This window comes from Eurypyga helias, unplaced genomic scaffold (assembly GCF_000690775.1).
Source record: "Eurypyga helias isolate BGI_N326 unplaced genomic scaffold, ASM69077v1 scaffold2434, whole genome shotgun sequence".
NCBI classification, from domain to species: domain Eukaryota; kingdom Metazoa; phylum Chordata; class Aves; order Eurypygiformes; family Eurypygidae; genus Eurypyga; species Eurypyga helias.
In genome coordinates this window covers 61456-78942 of record NW_010247996.1, presented here as the reverse complement: position 1 = coordinate 78942, position 17487 = coordinate 61456, and the positions used below count along the sequence as shown (strand labels likewise).

General features: G+C 41.8%; 1 protein-coding gene and 2 pseudogenes across 1 annotated transcript; all 3 read left to right on the top strand.

Annotated features, from left to right (window-relative positions):
• Positions 1-899: 899 nt before the first annotated feature.
• On the top strand, positions 900-8868 carry LOC104509067 (UDP-glucuronosyltransferase 1-6-like). Its single transcript, XM_010150886.1, has 2 exons — positions 900-1745; positions 8362-8868. Exons 1-2 carry the CDS (start codon positions 900-902, stop codon positions 8866-8868), a joined length of 1353 nt encoding a protein of 450 aa, XP_010149188.1.
• A 2550-nt stretch (positions 8869-11418) lies between these two features.
• LOC104509066 lies at positions 11419-12282 on the top strand (annotated as a pseudogene).
• A 2431-nt stretch (positions 12283-14713) lies between these two features.
• LOC104509065 lies at positions 14714-15607 on the top strand (annotated as a pseudogene).
• The last annotated feature ends 1880 nt before the right edge of the window (positions 15608-17487 follow it).

Sequence of the window (17487 nt, the reverse complement as noted above, 5' to 3'; positions counted from 1 at the left end):
GCTCGCTGTGGTCTGCTGTGACCGTGCACATCATGCCAGCAACGCCACAGGTAGTGGCCATGCTTCCACAATATCCCTCCTTCCCATTACAGCCTCCCAGCACAACCCCACTCCCTTGAGGTTGTCCATTCCTCCCCTGGCATTCCCCAGCTATGCAGCTTCCTACCTAAATTCAAAATTCCCACTGTCTTCTTGTGTGAGTGAGAGATAAGCAGGTCTTATCTCTCATTCCTTTGAACCCAGAAAAGTTTAACTCATCAAGAAACCCCTGCCAGATAACCAAGCCAACTGAGTTTGTCGCTGACAAACTCTCAAAGGGTCAGAAATGCCTCTAAGGTACTGATTAACTTCACCTGTCTTGCGCTTGCCTTTGCACCCACTCTCTTCACCGTAAGGGTGCTGTGAGGTTTGGATGGCAAATTTGTCCTGCTGCAGAAGGGTGGCGAGGGCAGGATGTTTCCCTACCAGCTCTCTGCTTGAGCTCTTCAGCAAATAGGGGGTGCCATTAGAAAATAAATAAATCAAGTTTTTTGTGAAAGAAATGCTGTTTACTAAACTGGTCATCTTCCCAGTGATCATTTTTAAGGGCCTTCCCTGGCCAAGGGATAAGACAGGACACATCAATAATCTAGAGAGAAGCCCTGTGAAATCTGACTGGCATGTCAAACACTGAGGAACTCTAAAAACTCAGCACAGGAAACGGTCACCGCATTTGACTTTACAAGTAATGAGAAAAAATAACACACGCAAACCCACAACCCAAAGCAGTGAATTATTAACTAGAAGATTATGACAAAGCAGCACAACTGAACAGATAAACAGATCGGCTTCCTTCAAAAGCATCTTCAAGCTACTGCCTGAAGGAGACGACTTTCACAGCATACTCTGACCTCTGGAACATGGCTCTGCTCCTTTGCTGTGCCTGGATTTTTATCCTCCTCCTTCCTGGCCTCTCAGATGGAGGCAAACTCCTGGTGATGCCCATGGATGGAAGCCACTGGCTTAGCATGAGGCCAGTGGTTGAAAAGCTCACCGAGAGAGGACATGAAGTGGTGGTGCTTATACCAGAAGTAAGCTGGCGGATGGGAACAGCACAGGCATACACGGTGAAAACGTACCCTGTCTCTTACACGCTAGAAGAGCTGGATAATGCCTTTCATGAATACGTTGCCACCCACCTGAAGGACCTGCCTTTCCCACTGAATGTTCTAGCGCTGTACAACAGCTCAGTGCACGTTTTCAATGTGCTCTTTGTTCAGTGCAAGAACCTGTTCAGCAACAAGGAGACCCTGCAGTACTTGAATCAAAGCAACTTCGATGCTGTCCTAACAGACCCCATTTTTATGTGCGGAGCAACACTTGCTCATTATTTTTCTCTTCCATTTGTGTTCTTCATGAGAGGATTTCCTTGCAACTTACACTATGAAGCACCACAGTGCCCAAGCCCTCTGTCCTACACCCCGAGGCTTTTTACCTTCAACTTAGACCACATGACTTTTTTCCAGAGGGTGGAAAATGCACTGGTTTCCCTCCTGGAGCTTGTGTACTGCAACGGTTTCTATGGAGATGCGATAAAGTTTTCCTCTGAAGTTCTTCAGAGAGATGTATCCCTGTTAGAACTCCTGAATTCGGCTTCCATTTGGCTTCTGAGATTTGACTTTGTGTTTGAGTTCGTCAGACCAGTGATGCCCAACATGATCTTTATTGGAGGTATAAACTGTGCTCAGAGGAAACCATTGTCTAAGGTATGTTCTTTTTTCTCCAAATTATATATTTTCCGATGAAATACAATTACATCACTTCTGGAAGTTTAGCGCTATTAATTTTTTTTTTTATTATTATTTCTGGTAACAGTTTCATACAACCAGGTTTTGGCAGTTGTTTTCCACAGGCTGAAATTACCTTGATGGAGGCAGATGACTTATTTGAATTGATAAGGATTTTCTGACAAACTTAACAAAAAATGGACTTCATCTGCCAGCTACAAATCACTGTCCTCAGTGAATGTATATTATTCACCAACAAGTCGCAGTTTTGATTTCATTTTCATGGGATCTGACATACATTTCTTTCACTTGGCCAAAAACCAAGTTATCTTTTGGTTTTGTTATTTTGATGGGGATTTTTTTGGCTTTTTTACTCTAGGCTCAACAAAGTCAGTTCATTTGCTTTGGTTGTGTTTTCATGACATATGGTTTCCAAACTGGCTGTCTACGTTATTTCTGTTTGTAGATCATGGTGAAACATAAATGTCATGTTGAAATGGGAAGAATGAATCTAAACTAGTGTATTTAGTGAAAGATACTTGTACGCAAAACTCAGATAAGTTTTCATATCTATTTCTTGACATTTGCTTTTACCAGAATTGCTCTTCAGGGGTTTTTAAGCTAATCTAGAAGTTTAAATGGATTTTGTTCATTACCATACAGTCATTGAAACAATTAATAGCACTAGACATTTCTTTCCAGGCACAAAACAGGACACAAATCTCTTTCCTATGCAATTACTCCTTCACTTCTGAATTGTGGTCCCACAATATCACTGCACAATTGCAGTACAATATATTTGAGCTGAAGGTTTTTCTTCTTTCAGATTTCTTTTATACTCTGACAGGCTTATGCAGAACCCACTAAAGTTAAAGAATCAGGCAAATAAAGAATAATATTATAAGTCAGAATATTAGAATAATAATATAAATAAGGCATTGTCTCACATTAGGCTCAAGAGAGTGGCACTTCCCAGTTTGAGACTGAAGAGGCAAATTCTTACTGGTTGCATGACATAAGTCTTCTATATCTCGGAGGTCTCAGACCTGCAAACAGTTTGTGAGCTTGCTACAAGGGTAGTGACATCCTGCACTCATTTTCTACCTGGCCTCTCCCATCTTCACACTGACATTTGTAATTTTGTGGAAATCACATGTTCCAAACCTGCAAAATCCTTGTGCATTCCTCCTATCTTCTCTTTGCCATTTCTACCTACATTTTCCACAATCAGCAGAGGAATTTCTCCTATTTCACTCTGAACAGCAACCAGAAACAAGGCGATAATGCAGGAGAGTGTAAATAAACGTGAAGTGAGTCATATGGGAGAAAAAAATCTACCTATCCATACACAGTGGAAAGCCCTGGGTTGATCATTACTGTTCAGATATATAATCATATGATAAGAGTAGATAGTTCTGAAACCTGGTAGCCCATCGCTCAACAGCCAACAAAGCAAAAAATTAGGATTACCTGGAAAGGGAGCGAGAACAAGAGATTCAAAATGAGATTTCTATTCTCAGATAACTTAAGCCACAAACCTTTCTGTTACACACACCACTTTCCATAGTTTTCCACAGGCAGAAAAATCAGGCATTGTGGCCTCATTCCAGAAGGTGGCTCCTTCCTGCCGTATCTGACATGGTCCCATGGAGTACCTGCTCTGGAGCTGAAAGGCATCAGGGTGCTAAAGAGCTCGTTCTTTTGCAGAACTGGGCATGTGTGTCTTATCCAGCACAGAGCTGGGAATTAAATCCCAATTTCCCTGATCTTTCTGAGCCCTAAGCATCATTCACAGTCTGAGGTCTCAGGGGGAGTGGGAGAACCCGAGACCACAGCACTGAGCCTGGGGGAACACAACCTGCATTTATTCATTGACTAAAAAAACCACCAGGGCTGCCTCAGGCTGGGTTTTCTCTTGTCCCCACTTTGCATAGGCATCTGTCTCAGCAACAATTACATATTCATTGACAGACACATAAATCCAGTTGCCACGTCCCAATGTGTCTGGAAGTTTAATCCAAGGCTCAGAGGAAATCAGACCCAGTATCTCAGCTGAGCAGAGGTCCTGAGCCAGCTCATCCTCTGACAACTTTGGCAGGACATGGTGGCTGGCACAGTAAGTGGTCCCTCATTAGGGGAACATTGCAAACGAACCTGGACTGTGAGCCCTGAGACACTTTGATGAATAACTCATCTTGAGCCAAGGTTAATGCAAAGTTGCCTTTTTGGGCAGCTCATAAAAACAAAGTTCATATGATTTGATCAAAGCAAAGTCCAGATATGTAACCTTTCAAAGTTGTTCCTGGGTGGTTTTTTTTGTTGTTTTGTTTTGGTTTTTTTTAACCAAACCACCCATTACTTATTTAAACAACTGGTTAGCTTGAAACATTAAAATTTAAGTTGCATTTAAGTAGGTCATTAAGAAGTATAACTGAATAAAGACCCAGTGGTTTGTCCCTCTAGCACAAGGATTAAGAAAACAGGTCCTGTTCTGAAACCCTTCTGCCAGAGCCAGCAGCATCTGGGAAGCTCTGAGAAGGAGACATTTCTAACTGGCCCTTTGAAATATGTAATTATAGTGGAATTCAAAGACTTTGGCAAGAAGCCAGAGACGACACTAAGCAGCACCAAAGGGTGCACACATACCTGGTACAAAGACACACTTTTCAAAAGCCTGCACAACACAAATGTCACTTTGTGTGATCTCAGAAGGGATCCGGTTACATGTGCGTGTACTGTTAACTTGCTAACATGTGTAGCTAAGTACAGCTATAGGGGAACTTCATTTTCAGCACTGAAGCAGTAGTCATCACTGTTGATGAACCGAATACTAGGGTCACTTTTTTTGTGCAATATTCACGGTATTGACAAACATACTGACAGTTCAGAGCAGCTTGGTATCATGTCAGCATCTGTTTATTATGCTTTTGTAAAGGACGTTGAACACCTTTAAAGCTGACAATACTGTTCATCTGCCTTATATTGCAATGGCAAAATGTACATCAGGCACATAAAAGCAGCGCTAATTTTGAAAAAGGTGAGTTTAACCATAATGCATTGTACATCTTCAATGCACAGTATGTATCAACCTGAAACAGCTCCTCTAACCAAATATTTCATCTCACTGTCCTCCTCAGTTTGCTCTTGTCTACAGCTCTGTGCCTCCCATGTTTTGAAGAAGAGATGTTGAAGGAAGCTGTAAAACACAGTTCTTTTGACCAAAATCCCCTCATATCAAATAGAACTACTGCCTTATTTTCCCTTTCTGTGGGAAGTTTGTCTTCTGATTAAATTAAAATACCTTCTGTAACGTGAGCCTAAGGGTATAGTATTTGACAGAGGTCTTTGCACAAAAATCTGGAAAGGCTATAAGAGCATTAAGTTCACAAGTATCAAACACATTGCCTTACAAAAGTTAGGAAATATTCCAATTCCTGTTACCTAGGCAGCCTTAAATGTCACCTGTCTTTCTGTTAGGATAGAGTCATTAATTTCAGGATCACACACACTCATTTACTTGGTTTATTGCAGCACTGGGTGCATGGGGGATATCTCCTCCCAGCATGCACACTAACCAGCATTCTTTTTGCTATATTTATACAAAAAACTTTCAGGGTTAGTAGTTTTCCCAGTCCACTCCCTTTACCATGATTGATTAGTGTTTTACATACTACTGCTGACACATTACTTCCACTATTAATGCATGCTCAGGGGAAGGGTCTTCACCTGGGCCATGGTCTTTTTGACCTATGGGCATGATTTTTAGTATTATAATGAGCTTTTAATGAGCAAAGTTTGCAAAAAGGACAAGATTTTTGAACATCTGCTGATTTACCAAAACAATTCTCAGTTTACAAGTACAGAGCATGTACCCTCCTGCAAGAAGGCCCATCTCTTGCTATCATCAAACTTCCAAACCTTGAGTTTTCTTACTAAATTAGGAATGTGCACAGAAAAACCTAGTGAAAAACAGAGCATTGTCAAAACAGCTTAACACACAGAAAAACATCTCAACTGCTATATTATTCTAAGAATTAACCTTTGACACTTTGGCTTGTCAACCTAACACACAAAGAACGTCTGGCCTGCAGCAATATCAGTTCTATGGGCTGTTTTTCCTCTGAAGTCAGCCAGACACACTACATACTGTATTATCTGTGCAGGTGAATGCCAGGATATCTCCATAGCAATGTAAAATATAAGGGAGGAATCTGGCTGGTTCGTGTCAGCAGCTACCAACCTGTATTTTACTGTAATCCTTTTGCCTGACACTGTTTAGTGTAAAAACAAAAAAAAAAAAAAAAAGAGTGGGTTCAATTACACAAGGATTCCTCCATGTATACGCCTGATTAATCATCCAAAACCATCCAGCAAGTTACATCCTTACTAGTGTAAGTGCCTTCTATGATTCTAGTGCATTTCAGCAACCTTATCCTGCTTGCAAGACCCGGAACATAAGGGTGGGCAATTTCATTTACCAACAGGAAATCCAGGAGATGAAGCCAACACTTCCAGGCTGCCTCAACAAACACTTGTGTTTAGTTCTAGTTTTAGTGCTGATCATATAACAAGTATCTGGTAAGGTGTCCATTTGCCATCCTCTTCCCTTACTAGTGCATTTCAGCAACCTTATCCTGCTTGCAAGACCCGGAACATAAGGGTGGGCAATTTCATTTACCAACAGGAAATCCAGGAGATGAAGCCAACACTTCCAGGCTGCCTCAACAAACACTTGTGTTTAGTTCTAGTTTTAGTGCTGATCATATAACAAGTATCTGGTAAGGTGTCCATTTGCCATCCTCTTCCCTTAGTGGCACTCAGTGTTTGCTGCTCAAGTTAGAAGAAATCCACACATCACCACCAGTCCACCTCAGAGATAAGTAGTTTGAGAGAGTCTTAGTACCTTTTCTGACTGAAGCAATCATAGGGTGAGGGGTAAGCACACCTGCACCCAAACCCCTCAACATGGTTATGGCTCAAGATCTAAGCAATCTCAGCTCAGAGCTGCTTGCACGCCTGTGCAGCGCTGCTCCATCATGGCAATGCTCCTTGCCAGCTCAGAGACACCCTGGAGTAACCCACACAAGCCTTATGGTGAGAGATACTCGTGGAAGGAAAATAAATCTGCAGTCTCAGGTCACCCAAGCTTCAGCTTTGTTTAACATTAAACGTCTGACCTTAAGTATCCAGTAGGAAAGCCTTTCTTCCCAGATGCCACGAACTGGCACATGGTTCTTACTCTTTGAGGCCTCTGTTCCTCAACTACTCTAGGTACTCATCTGCACATACAACAGGAGTTGGTAAGGAGCACCACACCCTTCAAACCTGAAAGGGGTCTAGGTGCCCTTTGCTACTGGATAATGAACAACAAACACGTGTAAACCTACCATGTTATTTTGAAAAATGAGCCAGTCTGTTAATTTTCTGAATAATAATTAGCCCACTTAGGTCTGACCTCAGCTGTTTCTGTGTATTTTCAGGATGTTGACCAAAGATCAAGGCTCCTTCTTTCTGTCCCAAAAGGTCTATGCCAGCCTCCTTTCCCTTCACTTGCCCTGAACCCATCATTTAGGGTTTTTTTTTTTTGGTCTAGTACCATGGGAACAAATGCCAAACAAGATTGTTTTTCTCCTCAGTTCTGGAATTGCATGGTACATCCTGGTAGTTGTGATATATTCATAGGACATGCAGGTTTGACAGCTTCCAGGATGTGGGAATTTAACATCAACTGTCTACATACTGGTTAGGTGTTCTCAGTTAGACTAGTCCATAAATGAAATGGTGTTGCAATTTCCATTCATTCTGCTGGGTGTGTTTTAAATGTAGCCTTTTTAAAGCAAAATCAGGCTTATTTTCTCACTGGGTACTTACCAAATTAATGGTATTAACCACAATTATTATTACAAGATGACATCCCTGGTCTTCTTAGTTTCATGAAGGAAGGAAGGTGTGGACATACTTCCAAGATTAAAAATTAACAAAAGGTACAAAGGGGAACATAATTTTCAAGAACAATGTGCTCCTCTTCCCTGTTATATGAGCAGTTGCAATACTGAAGGATAAACACAGCAGAATTAGGAAGTTAAATATTTATTTCTGCAGTCAATAACTTCCCTGCAGAAAAGTTAAAGCTTACATGGACCTTCATATAAAGGACTGTGTCGGATGCCTCCAGAGAAGAACCCTCTGTTTTACTTCCACAGAAATGGCTCTTCCGTTTCAGAGTTTTTACCAGTGTGCTGGGATATTTCTTCTTCTGACATCATCTTTAATCTTTGCTGAAGGCGGAAAGATCCTGGTGATACCTCAGGATGGAAGTCACTGGCTCAGCATGCGCCCGGTAGTGGGGAAACTCCAGCAAAATGGACATGAAGTTGTTGTGGTTGTACCATCAACAAGTTTGCATATGAAGCCAAAGGACTCTCAGACTTACACAGTGAAAGTATATCCAATGCCTTACGCAGAGGAACATTTAGGTGTTGTGCTCAAGTCATTTGTTAATGCTCATTTTATTGAACAATCTGTTTTGAATACTATTATTACAATGTATCAAAGCATGCTAGAAATTACCAGGTTCTTTTTCACCAGCTGTAAGAGCCTTTTGCACAACAAAGACATGATGCAGTATTTGAGAGAGAGCAAATTTGATCTGGTTTTCACCGATCCAATTCTGATGTGCGGACCGATAATTGCTGAGTATCTTTCAGTTCCTTCCGTCTACTTTTTGCGGGGATTTCCCTGTGGTATGGATTTTGAAGCTACTCAGTGTCCCAACCCTCCTTCCTATGTCCCCAGACTCTTCCTAAATAATTCAGATAGCATGACATTTGCTCAACGTGTGAAGAACATGCTGGTCCATATGCTGGAGTTCGTTTACTGTAAGCCTGTATTCGCTCAATTTGAAGACCTTGCATACGAGATTTTTCAAAAGAAAGTGACAGCTACAGACCTTCTAAGCCGTGGATCTGTTTGGCTAATGAGATACGATTTTGTGTTTGAGTTCCCGAGACCTGTGATGCCAAACATGGTTTTTATTGGAGGGATAAACTGTGGTCAGAAGAAAAAACTGTCTCAGGTAAAAAATTTTGGTTTTATTGAATAGGCAAGAACATAAATGTTTCAGTATCTTGACATCAAAACCTAACTGAAAACACCTTGGTATTTAAAGGTAGAAAGCTAATGAGAAATCCGGCATGATGCAGAAATGTTATTTCCTAGTATCCAGCATTCAGATCATATTGTATCCTGGCAAACCTAAGACCTTATCAGATATGGGGATTCAAGTGACATGTAACTTTTACGCAAATGTTAAGCTCTTTTGTCAAACTGAATCTCATCTGAATTGTGCTGAGTTGCAAACATGCCTCCCCAAGAGGAGCCAGACTTGTTAGCTTCTGTATCATCTAAGTTTCTTATGCCATGTCCATCTCCATAAGAGCTAAGCCTGCAAATGCAGCCAGGCCTGGAGGATGTGGCTGTATTGCTCTGAAAGAGTAGCCTGAGGAATACCCATAAGCACAGTCTGCTGTCTGTCTGCCCCATGGTGTTCTCCCTTCCCAACTGTCTCCTGGACTGTCCGTCCATACTTCCATATACTCATTCTCCTTTCATCCACACTGAGGGTTGTAGAACTTAAGGTTTTAACTATTCATCGGTTCTTTTTCTGTCACATCAATCTGCCTGACCGATTAATTTACATCTCTGCTGTGATATCAAGGTGTCAATATCTAAGCCCCAAAAGAAAGCCTTTTAAAATTGTATCCTCCCCTTCTTTTATAGGTTATGTAATTAGGTTTTAGCCTTTTCTGGGCATGGATGTCTTCTGTAAATCCCATTCAGGTTTTTGGGTACCAACCAGATCTCTGAATCAAGTACAGCATATTCTATACCTGATTGAAAGCAGGAAAGGGATATTCAAGTATAGCAAATTGTGAGTACCCCTGAAACAGAGTAGTGTAGAAGAAAGCCCTAATGTCTTCCCCTTTTGCCCAGGTAAGTATGTTTAGTGCTTGTGTTAGAAGTGGCAGAGCCAATCTTCTTACCAGGACAGTCTCTAGTGGTTCACACTAACTAGTTATGTGTGTTCAAATGAAGGAAAATGAAGGAAAAGGAGTAACAGTTGCGCACAAGGGGTCTTTCAAAAAGAGATGGAGTCAGGAGTGGGAAAGATTGCTGATCAGATATTAAAGACCCAAGAAGATGTCTATAAATGCCCCACATGAGACATGCATGACTGCCTGTCTTCATCTATCGGTCTAGCTTGAACACTTCTTTTAGTGTTCATTTGACAGCCTTTTGAGAGGTTATAAGCAACAGGTCTGTTCCTGTGCATCACCTTCTCCTGAGCTGTTTGAAAATTCCCATTAAGTTAATCCTATGTTGTAAACTACTGATATGAGGGACAGTGTGGATGATGGAGCTGGCTGCTGGTTTTGGAAGGCAGGTTCTCAATAAGCTCAAAGCTTTCCCACCAGGCTTGAAAAGAAGCATGCAGAAACTGCATGTGAAAGAAAGCTCCACTAGTGATGTAAAGCCCTGAATGCCTTGGAGGAGCAAATTGTATCCTAAAGGCACCTGCCCAGTCACCTACTTATAAACTTTTATTGTGAAAGGTTATCACTGACATTTAAAAACCCAGCAATTTACAACTGACAAGGATCTGGACCCAGAACTGTTTCAGTCATGAACTGAACTGGCATTGGCCATGAACTTGTGAGTTTGTGAATTAGAAACGTGCTGTTGATTTATGTTATCTGAGGTACAACGGTGAACTGCTGTTTTGCAACTTAGTTTTATACCTGATAGGAGAAGAGGTTAGATGGAAGCTATATTTAGAGATGGGGACAGATTTTCTATTGGCTACTAATCTTCAAAAAAATGCATGTTTGCATCAGTGAAAAAAATAATTCATTTTTCTCAGTTGTACCAACTGGGTTTGGTTATTAAAAACAAAAGCAAACCCCAATACCCAGATATTTCAACACTGATTTCTCATATTTATCTTTACTATAGGTTATATTTCACTGCACAACTTCCCTCAGCTTCATTAGAAAATACTTACTAAAAAAATACCAAATTGCTACATTCTCTGACAACTCTGTCAGCCTTCAGTGGCATAAAGAACTCCAACACTAGATGGCAAAGAGTCATTTTAGTGTGCTCTTTATAGACCCAGTGCTACCATGTGGGGTCAGCAGTGTTTCTGTCCATCCTCTCTGTACATGCTTTTCTTCTATGGATTCCCATGTACCTTAGACCACGTTGTCAGTAAATGCCAGCTAAAGTTGCTGGGTTGCTGCTGGGAAGAGGTGTCATGAGGCTGTGGTCCTGCTATGGGAAGAAGACTGAGGCATTGAGCTGTAGTCTCAGCTTGGGTGAGTGAAATGTATGACAGGAGACACACCTTTCTCCTGCTCATACAAACCTGCTTTTGAACTACAAGCCTCATCGCAATGTTTTATAATCATTAATCACCTACTGTAACTCCTTTGCGTGCAAACTTGTGAACACCTGAAATGCGAGGCGTGTGAAAAGGGCAGAGGTACCCGTAGAAAGCTTTGCCAAGTGGTATGTTTGCATAGGTGGAGCATAGCTACAAAAGCTTGCGAACCACCCCTGGCCTCTCCGGTGCAAGGGTTTCTGTCTGTCCAACATGCTGGTGGCACTGCTGCTCCCCTTCTTGTGCTGCCTGAGTCCTGCCGCTGCTGGGAAGCTGATGGTGATCCCGATGGAGGGCAGCCACTGGCTCAGTATGAAGAAAGTGCTGGCCGAGCTGGGCAAGAGAGGGCATGAAATAGTTGTTATTGCACCAGAGATCAAAATGCTGATAGATTCCTCGCTGATGTATGAATTGAAAACGTATCCTGTACCTTTCAAAAAGGAAGAGATGGAAGAAATGATGCACTCATTTACTGCAAACTCTTTTAGTGAAGAACCCTTCCTGGTCAGATTTTTGAATACCTGGGATCATTTCAGAAAGAGCTCTGCCATGTTTCAAGCTTCTTGCAGTTCCTTACTGTACAACAAAGAGATGATGAAATACATCAGAGAAAGTAAATTTGATGCCATCTTTACAGATCCTCTGACACCCTGTGGACAGATAATTGCTTTGCACTTTTCTATCCCTACGGTTTTCTTCTTGCGGGGTCTCCCATGCGCTGTAGACGTTCACGCTGTCCAGAGTCCGGACCCACTGTCCTACGTCCCACGAATGTTCTCACTCAATACAGATCATATGACATTTCCTCAGAGAGTGAAGAACTTCCTGATCAGCATTTCAGAGTCTTTCACCTGCAGTATAGTCTTTTCATCATTTGAAAGCCTGGCCTCAGACTTTCTCCAAAAGCCGATGACAATTACACAGCTTTTAAGTCATGGATCCATTTGGCTGAAGAGGGTTGACTTTGTCTTTGACTATCCCATGCCTGTAATGCCCAACCTGATTTTCATTGGAGGCATAAACTGCGTACAGAAGAAACCATTAAGTCAGGTCAGTGACTGGCTGGGAAAGGTATAGGGGGAAAGTTCTGACAGTCATATGCCTGCATGATCTGGGTGAGGTCTGAGAGTGTGTTTGAACGTACGTTTCTTACCTAATGAGATGATTTAGATTAATGTTTTCTGTATAGCCAATCCACATGAAAAACAGAATGGTACAGTGGACCAGAACAAGATGTGGTTCTATCTCTTTCCCCTGGGTTTGCCCAACACGGGGATTTTGTTTGGTGAGCAGATCACATGCTATGTTGTGTTTAATTTCAGCTGAAATCAGGTACGTAAATACCACCTTACCCAGGAATTAGTACAAAAAGGGCAGATGAATTATAACAGGTCTTCCAAATATTCTGTGCCCCACATAAGAGGCAGTAAAATATTTCTTCAAGAGCAATACCTTCTTACCCAGTCAGAAAAGTAACTCACTGCATTATGTGCAATAGCATCACTTGCTCTTTGCTGTAGCAGCAGTCTTGTGTTTGAGTCAAAGGCTAATATTTTGTGGTAAGGATTTTAGTTTAACAATCGCTTCTATCACAAAAAACCAATACAGCTGAATTCTCAACTGCATTTTTAGGAGACATCCAGTTTGAGAAGGGGAATGTCGATGGGTGGTTGCTTCGGCATCTGTGATCTCAAAAGTACTTGCTAATGGCATGCATGTGACATATGTTAGCTTATTGCCAGTCGTGCTGTACGTTAGCCTGTTGCTGCACGTGGTGTGTATTCTTGCTTGCTGTAAGTAGAACAGCCTCATGTGAAGCCAAAGATTAAGGAGAAAGAGGGGTAGGAGGAGACAGCTCTCCTCAGCAAATGATGAATCTGTAGTTGTGCCATCCCACCGTTTCAGCAATAAATCACATTGTTTCCTCAAAAGGATAAAGTTTTATCCTTTGTGAGCATTACTTAAATATAATCACCCCTCTATTTTTCCCTTGAACTTTTTTCGCTTGCCAGCCTTCCCTAAGTTTTAGGGAATGGATTCTTCCTGCCTATCACCACTCTACCCCCAAATTCACAGGCCTTTGTGAACATGAATGAGTGAAACTTCACAAAAAAATAGATTTACATTTTACAAGCTTAGCACATCTTTCCCAAAAGCCAACCTTATCTGCCCTCAGGCTTTGCTTTGCTCCTCCGGGTACTTCACCTGATCCTGCCCACCGAAAGTACTGTTTATTTCTGCTGAGCTGCTAGTGTTCGTATCACAAAAGCCTCTTTCAAGTTGCCTGTGAACCCCTCACATGTTATCAGGGTAGGGTTTTTTCCTATCTGTTCTGTCCATCAGAGCTGCTAAATAGCTCCTCAGTGGACAAACCCAGGCATATTCTCTGGGAAAGCTGCATCCAGCCTGCAGGCGAGGCCATGTGGCAGCTCCAGGTTAAAATCAGACTTTACTCTGAAGACAAAGCTCACTCTCACTCTCATCATGCTTAGGGCCTAAAGGTCATGGTCCAGCAGTGATATTTACTGCAGAAGTACTGATTCTTCAGTCCTCATTTCATCTGCTCTTCCAACTATGTCTCTGACTCACAGTTATGTCTAATGGTAAAATATAACCCTGCGGGCCGACGAGTTTATCTCAAGTATTTGTTAACTCTTCGGACGTGGTATATTTACTTTTAGTTTTTCATCTGGAGTAACAACACCACCCCTTACCATTTAAAATCAGTTCCTGGCCTGAAACAAGAGGGCTTTTACTGGCTACTTCTGTCCAAGCTTTCCTGTATTTAATTAGATATAAGGGGGACTGAGTGGCTTTTCCTTCCTATTGCTCCTGGAAGAAGATGATCAAGAGAGGCACAGAGACATAAGTCAGGATGAGAACAAAGAAGTGTTGTGCATGACAGCACAGATTCAGCGGTTTTCCTTTGATGAGGCAAGCCTCTGCTGTGGTGTTACTTACTGCAATAAATTTGTACTTGGTGATCTAACTAGCTCCAGTGCTGAGCTGTGTGTAAATCACAGAGCCTCTTCCTTAGAATTTGCATAGATATCGTGCTGTATAGCCCCATAATTCTATAATTTCAAACATAAACTTGACAGGCATTTTGGAACAGCTATAAAATGCATATGAAAAAGAAAGAAACGAAGGAAAGCAAGAAAGTATTTTGACACCTGTTTTCAGCAAACCCGGTTACTTCTAAGTGCCAGCACTATTCAAAAACTTGGGATTTTGGAAATAAAATCAGGCTTTAGAAAAAAAAAATCTAACATCAATCAGCACAGGGAATCAATCCCAAGGACCCATTCAAGGGAGCCTCAGATACCAAGCTCGATTCTGCCCAACCTGTGTTCCATTATCACATTCCTTAAATGATTCATCAATGCCTTGAATGGTTACTCGTGACTGGTTTTGCTGGAAAAGCCAGATCGTTAAGGGGGAATGGCAGGGGGCTGTCGGTCTACTTAAAATCTGTTAGGGCAGATGGACAGACTGGATTTCTAGGAACATGGCTCATGTAAGTAAATACAGTTACTTAGTTTCTGCAGGAGTTTTGGTTTTCCTGTCTCTGTTTTGCTTGGCTGACGGTGGAAAGCTGTTGGTGGTGCCAATGGATGGGAGTCACTGGCTCAGCATGAGCTCAGTGCTGGCAGCCCTCAGCTGGAAAGAGCACGAAATTGTTGTTGTTGCACCAGAAGTAAACTTGAATGTGAAGGCATCTGAATATTACAGTCTCAAAACATATCCAGTGCCTTTAACTAGGGAAGAGCTGCAAGCAAGCATGCATTCATTTGCTAACGATCTTTTCGAGAGAAGACCTTTTCTTCAAAGAATTACTGCTCTTTATGAAAAAGTTCAAGTCATCTCCAGTCTCTATGTCTCCTCCTGTACCAGTTTACTGCACAATAAGGATCTGATGCAGTATCTTGAAGGAAGTAAATTTGATGCTGTTCTCACAGATCCTGTTGTACCATGTGGACAAATACTGGCTCTGCATCTCTCCATCCCGTCTGTTTTCTTTTTACGGGGACTCCCCTGCAGTTTTGATTTGCAGGCTACTCAGTGTCCAGACCCCCCTTCCTACATCCCAAGAACATTTACAGACAACTCGGACCACATGACCTTCATCCAGCGTGTGGAAAACTTATTTCTCAAGTCTTCAGAATCTTTTCTTTGCAATTTTGCCTATTTGCCATTTGAACTTCTGGCCTCAGATGTTCTCCACAGACCAGTAACAATGAAGGAGCTCTTAAGCCATGGATCCATTTGGCTTAAAAGAATGGATTTTGTTTTTGAATATCCTATGCCAGTGATGCCCAACATAGTTTTCATTGGAGGTATAAACTGTGGAAAGAAAAAGCCATTGTCTCAGGTCAGTGGTTTCCTTGATAAAGTATGTTGAGGTTTGAAGGGAAAAGGCTATTTGCAAATGCTCTGCATGATGTAATGGTATACGTGAGTTTGTGGGACTTATACATGCAGTAAGGTATAGGGTAAAGACAAAGAAAATGGGTGAACTGTCAATTTTAATTCTCTCCCACCCTTGCAGGCACTCTCCTGTAGCATTGGGTCTAAGCATTTTTGCTTACACTATTGTTCTTTTGGGCTAGGTGGAAGTATTTTATCACTGCACTCTTGCTAACACCCACCAGTGAGGGCGATGCCATCTTAGCAGGCAGGTCTGTCACAACTGATTTTTAAAAACAATGCATCTTTTTTGTTAATAACCATTCTTTCATCATTTAGAAATGAAGTGTCGTAACACACCAGTTGGCAGTTAATGTTCTGGTTGCTTCGTCAGCCTAGGCTTACCCTTTCACCGCATGATTCCTTACGCAATATTCTGTAAAACTGCTGGAGGTTATCTTAGCTGCTAGCCAGCACCGAGCCATCTGCAACAGCTTACGCTGCCTTCTGAAAAGCTTCCCTACAAAAGAGGTACCTAGAGATGCAGTAGTTCGGTAAATGTCCTTAAAAAACAGTACTGGTGCATTCTATCAACCTCCATTGTAAATTACTGTAAGGTCACAAAATTACTTCTCTGCAATAATTTTCTTAGTTAGGGCTGATTGTTCAAATCCTGTCTATGCGGTAGCATTGCTTGCTTTCAGGGTCTTGGGGCATCCTCTTCCCAGACTCATCCTGAACTGTATTTCTGAGTCGCTAATCCAGTTTTAAATATATCTGGCAAAACTCATGCCCTTGTTCTTCCACTATCCAGACCTTACTTCATCCTTCCAAAAAGAGGCCTTTCAGGGAAATGAACTTCAATAGCCAATTTTCCATTTCCATTACACTGTCATGATATAAAATTGATAAATAAAGCTGATCCTTTGCCATGTGAATCATTAATGTTTTTCTAATCTTTTACAAATAGAAAATTATTTGGACTGGCAGAAGGGGAGAAATCGTCTTATACTGAAAATTCTTATTTTGAAAATTAATGATCTGTTAATTGGCACTTTTGAGCAGACCACTTGTTGAAGTATGCCTCATTTCCTTAAATCCCCATGTTCCTCCAATACAAAGAAGTGGGTGTTTTGCAGTTTGGCTGCTGCTCTGATTACTGTCTGCCAAATTGGCTGAACTTTAACACCTTTTATTCCATCTTTGCCATACCTGTGATTTTAAATTTACCACTCATCAAATAAGACTAAAGGTCACCTGGTGAACCACACCACAGATTGTTTAAAAGCATGGAGCTGGGGATCGTCTTTCTGGGCAGCACTCACCACATTTCTGCAGAAATGACTCCGGTGCTTAGGGCTCATCCGCAAGTCACGGCAGCGCTGGTTCTGCTCCTGTCCGTGCTGGTGGGAAGCTGCTGGTGGTGCCGGTGGATGGGAGTCATTGGCTCAGCATGCGGGAAGTGTTGGACGGTCTCAGGGCCATGAAATTGTTGCACCTGAAATAAAAATACATGTAAAGTAACCAGAAGATTTTGTTATGAAAATGTATCCAATACCTTTCACAAAGGGAGAGGTGGATGGAAGTATCCATACTTTTCCTGCTCTGTACGTAAGAAGAATCTTTTCTGGCAAGATTTCTTAAAACATACGAAGGAGTGAAAAAATCCTCTGCCATGTTCCTGTCTACCTGTACACATTTACTGTACAACAAAGAGCTTGTTGGATAGCTTGAGGAGAGTAAGCCTGATGCTGTCTTTGCAGATCCAATACGACCGTGTGTGTAGACACTAGCATCTTTCAGTCCCTTCCACATTTTATTTTGCAGCAAATACCATGTGGTTTAGATTTTGAAGCCAGTCAGTGTCCCAATCCC

What these genes read in the sequence shown, in the direction of transcription:
- LOC104509067 (XM_010150886.1), top strand. Translation starts at nt 900, where the DNA reads ATGGCTCTGCTCCTTTGCTGTGCCTGGATTTTTATCCTCCTCCTTCCT. An exon ending in AGAGGAAACCATTGTCTAAG is followed by an intron (nt 1,746 to 8,361) that starts GTATGTTCTTTT and finishes ACCAGCTGTAAG; the next exon opens with AGCCTTTTGCACAACAAAGA.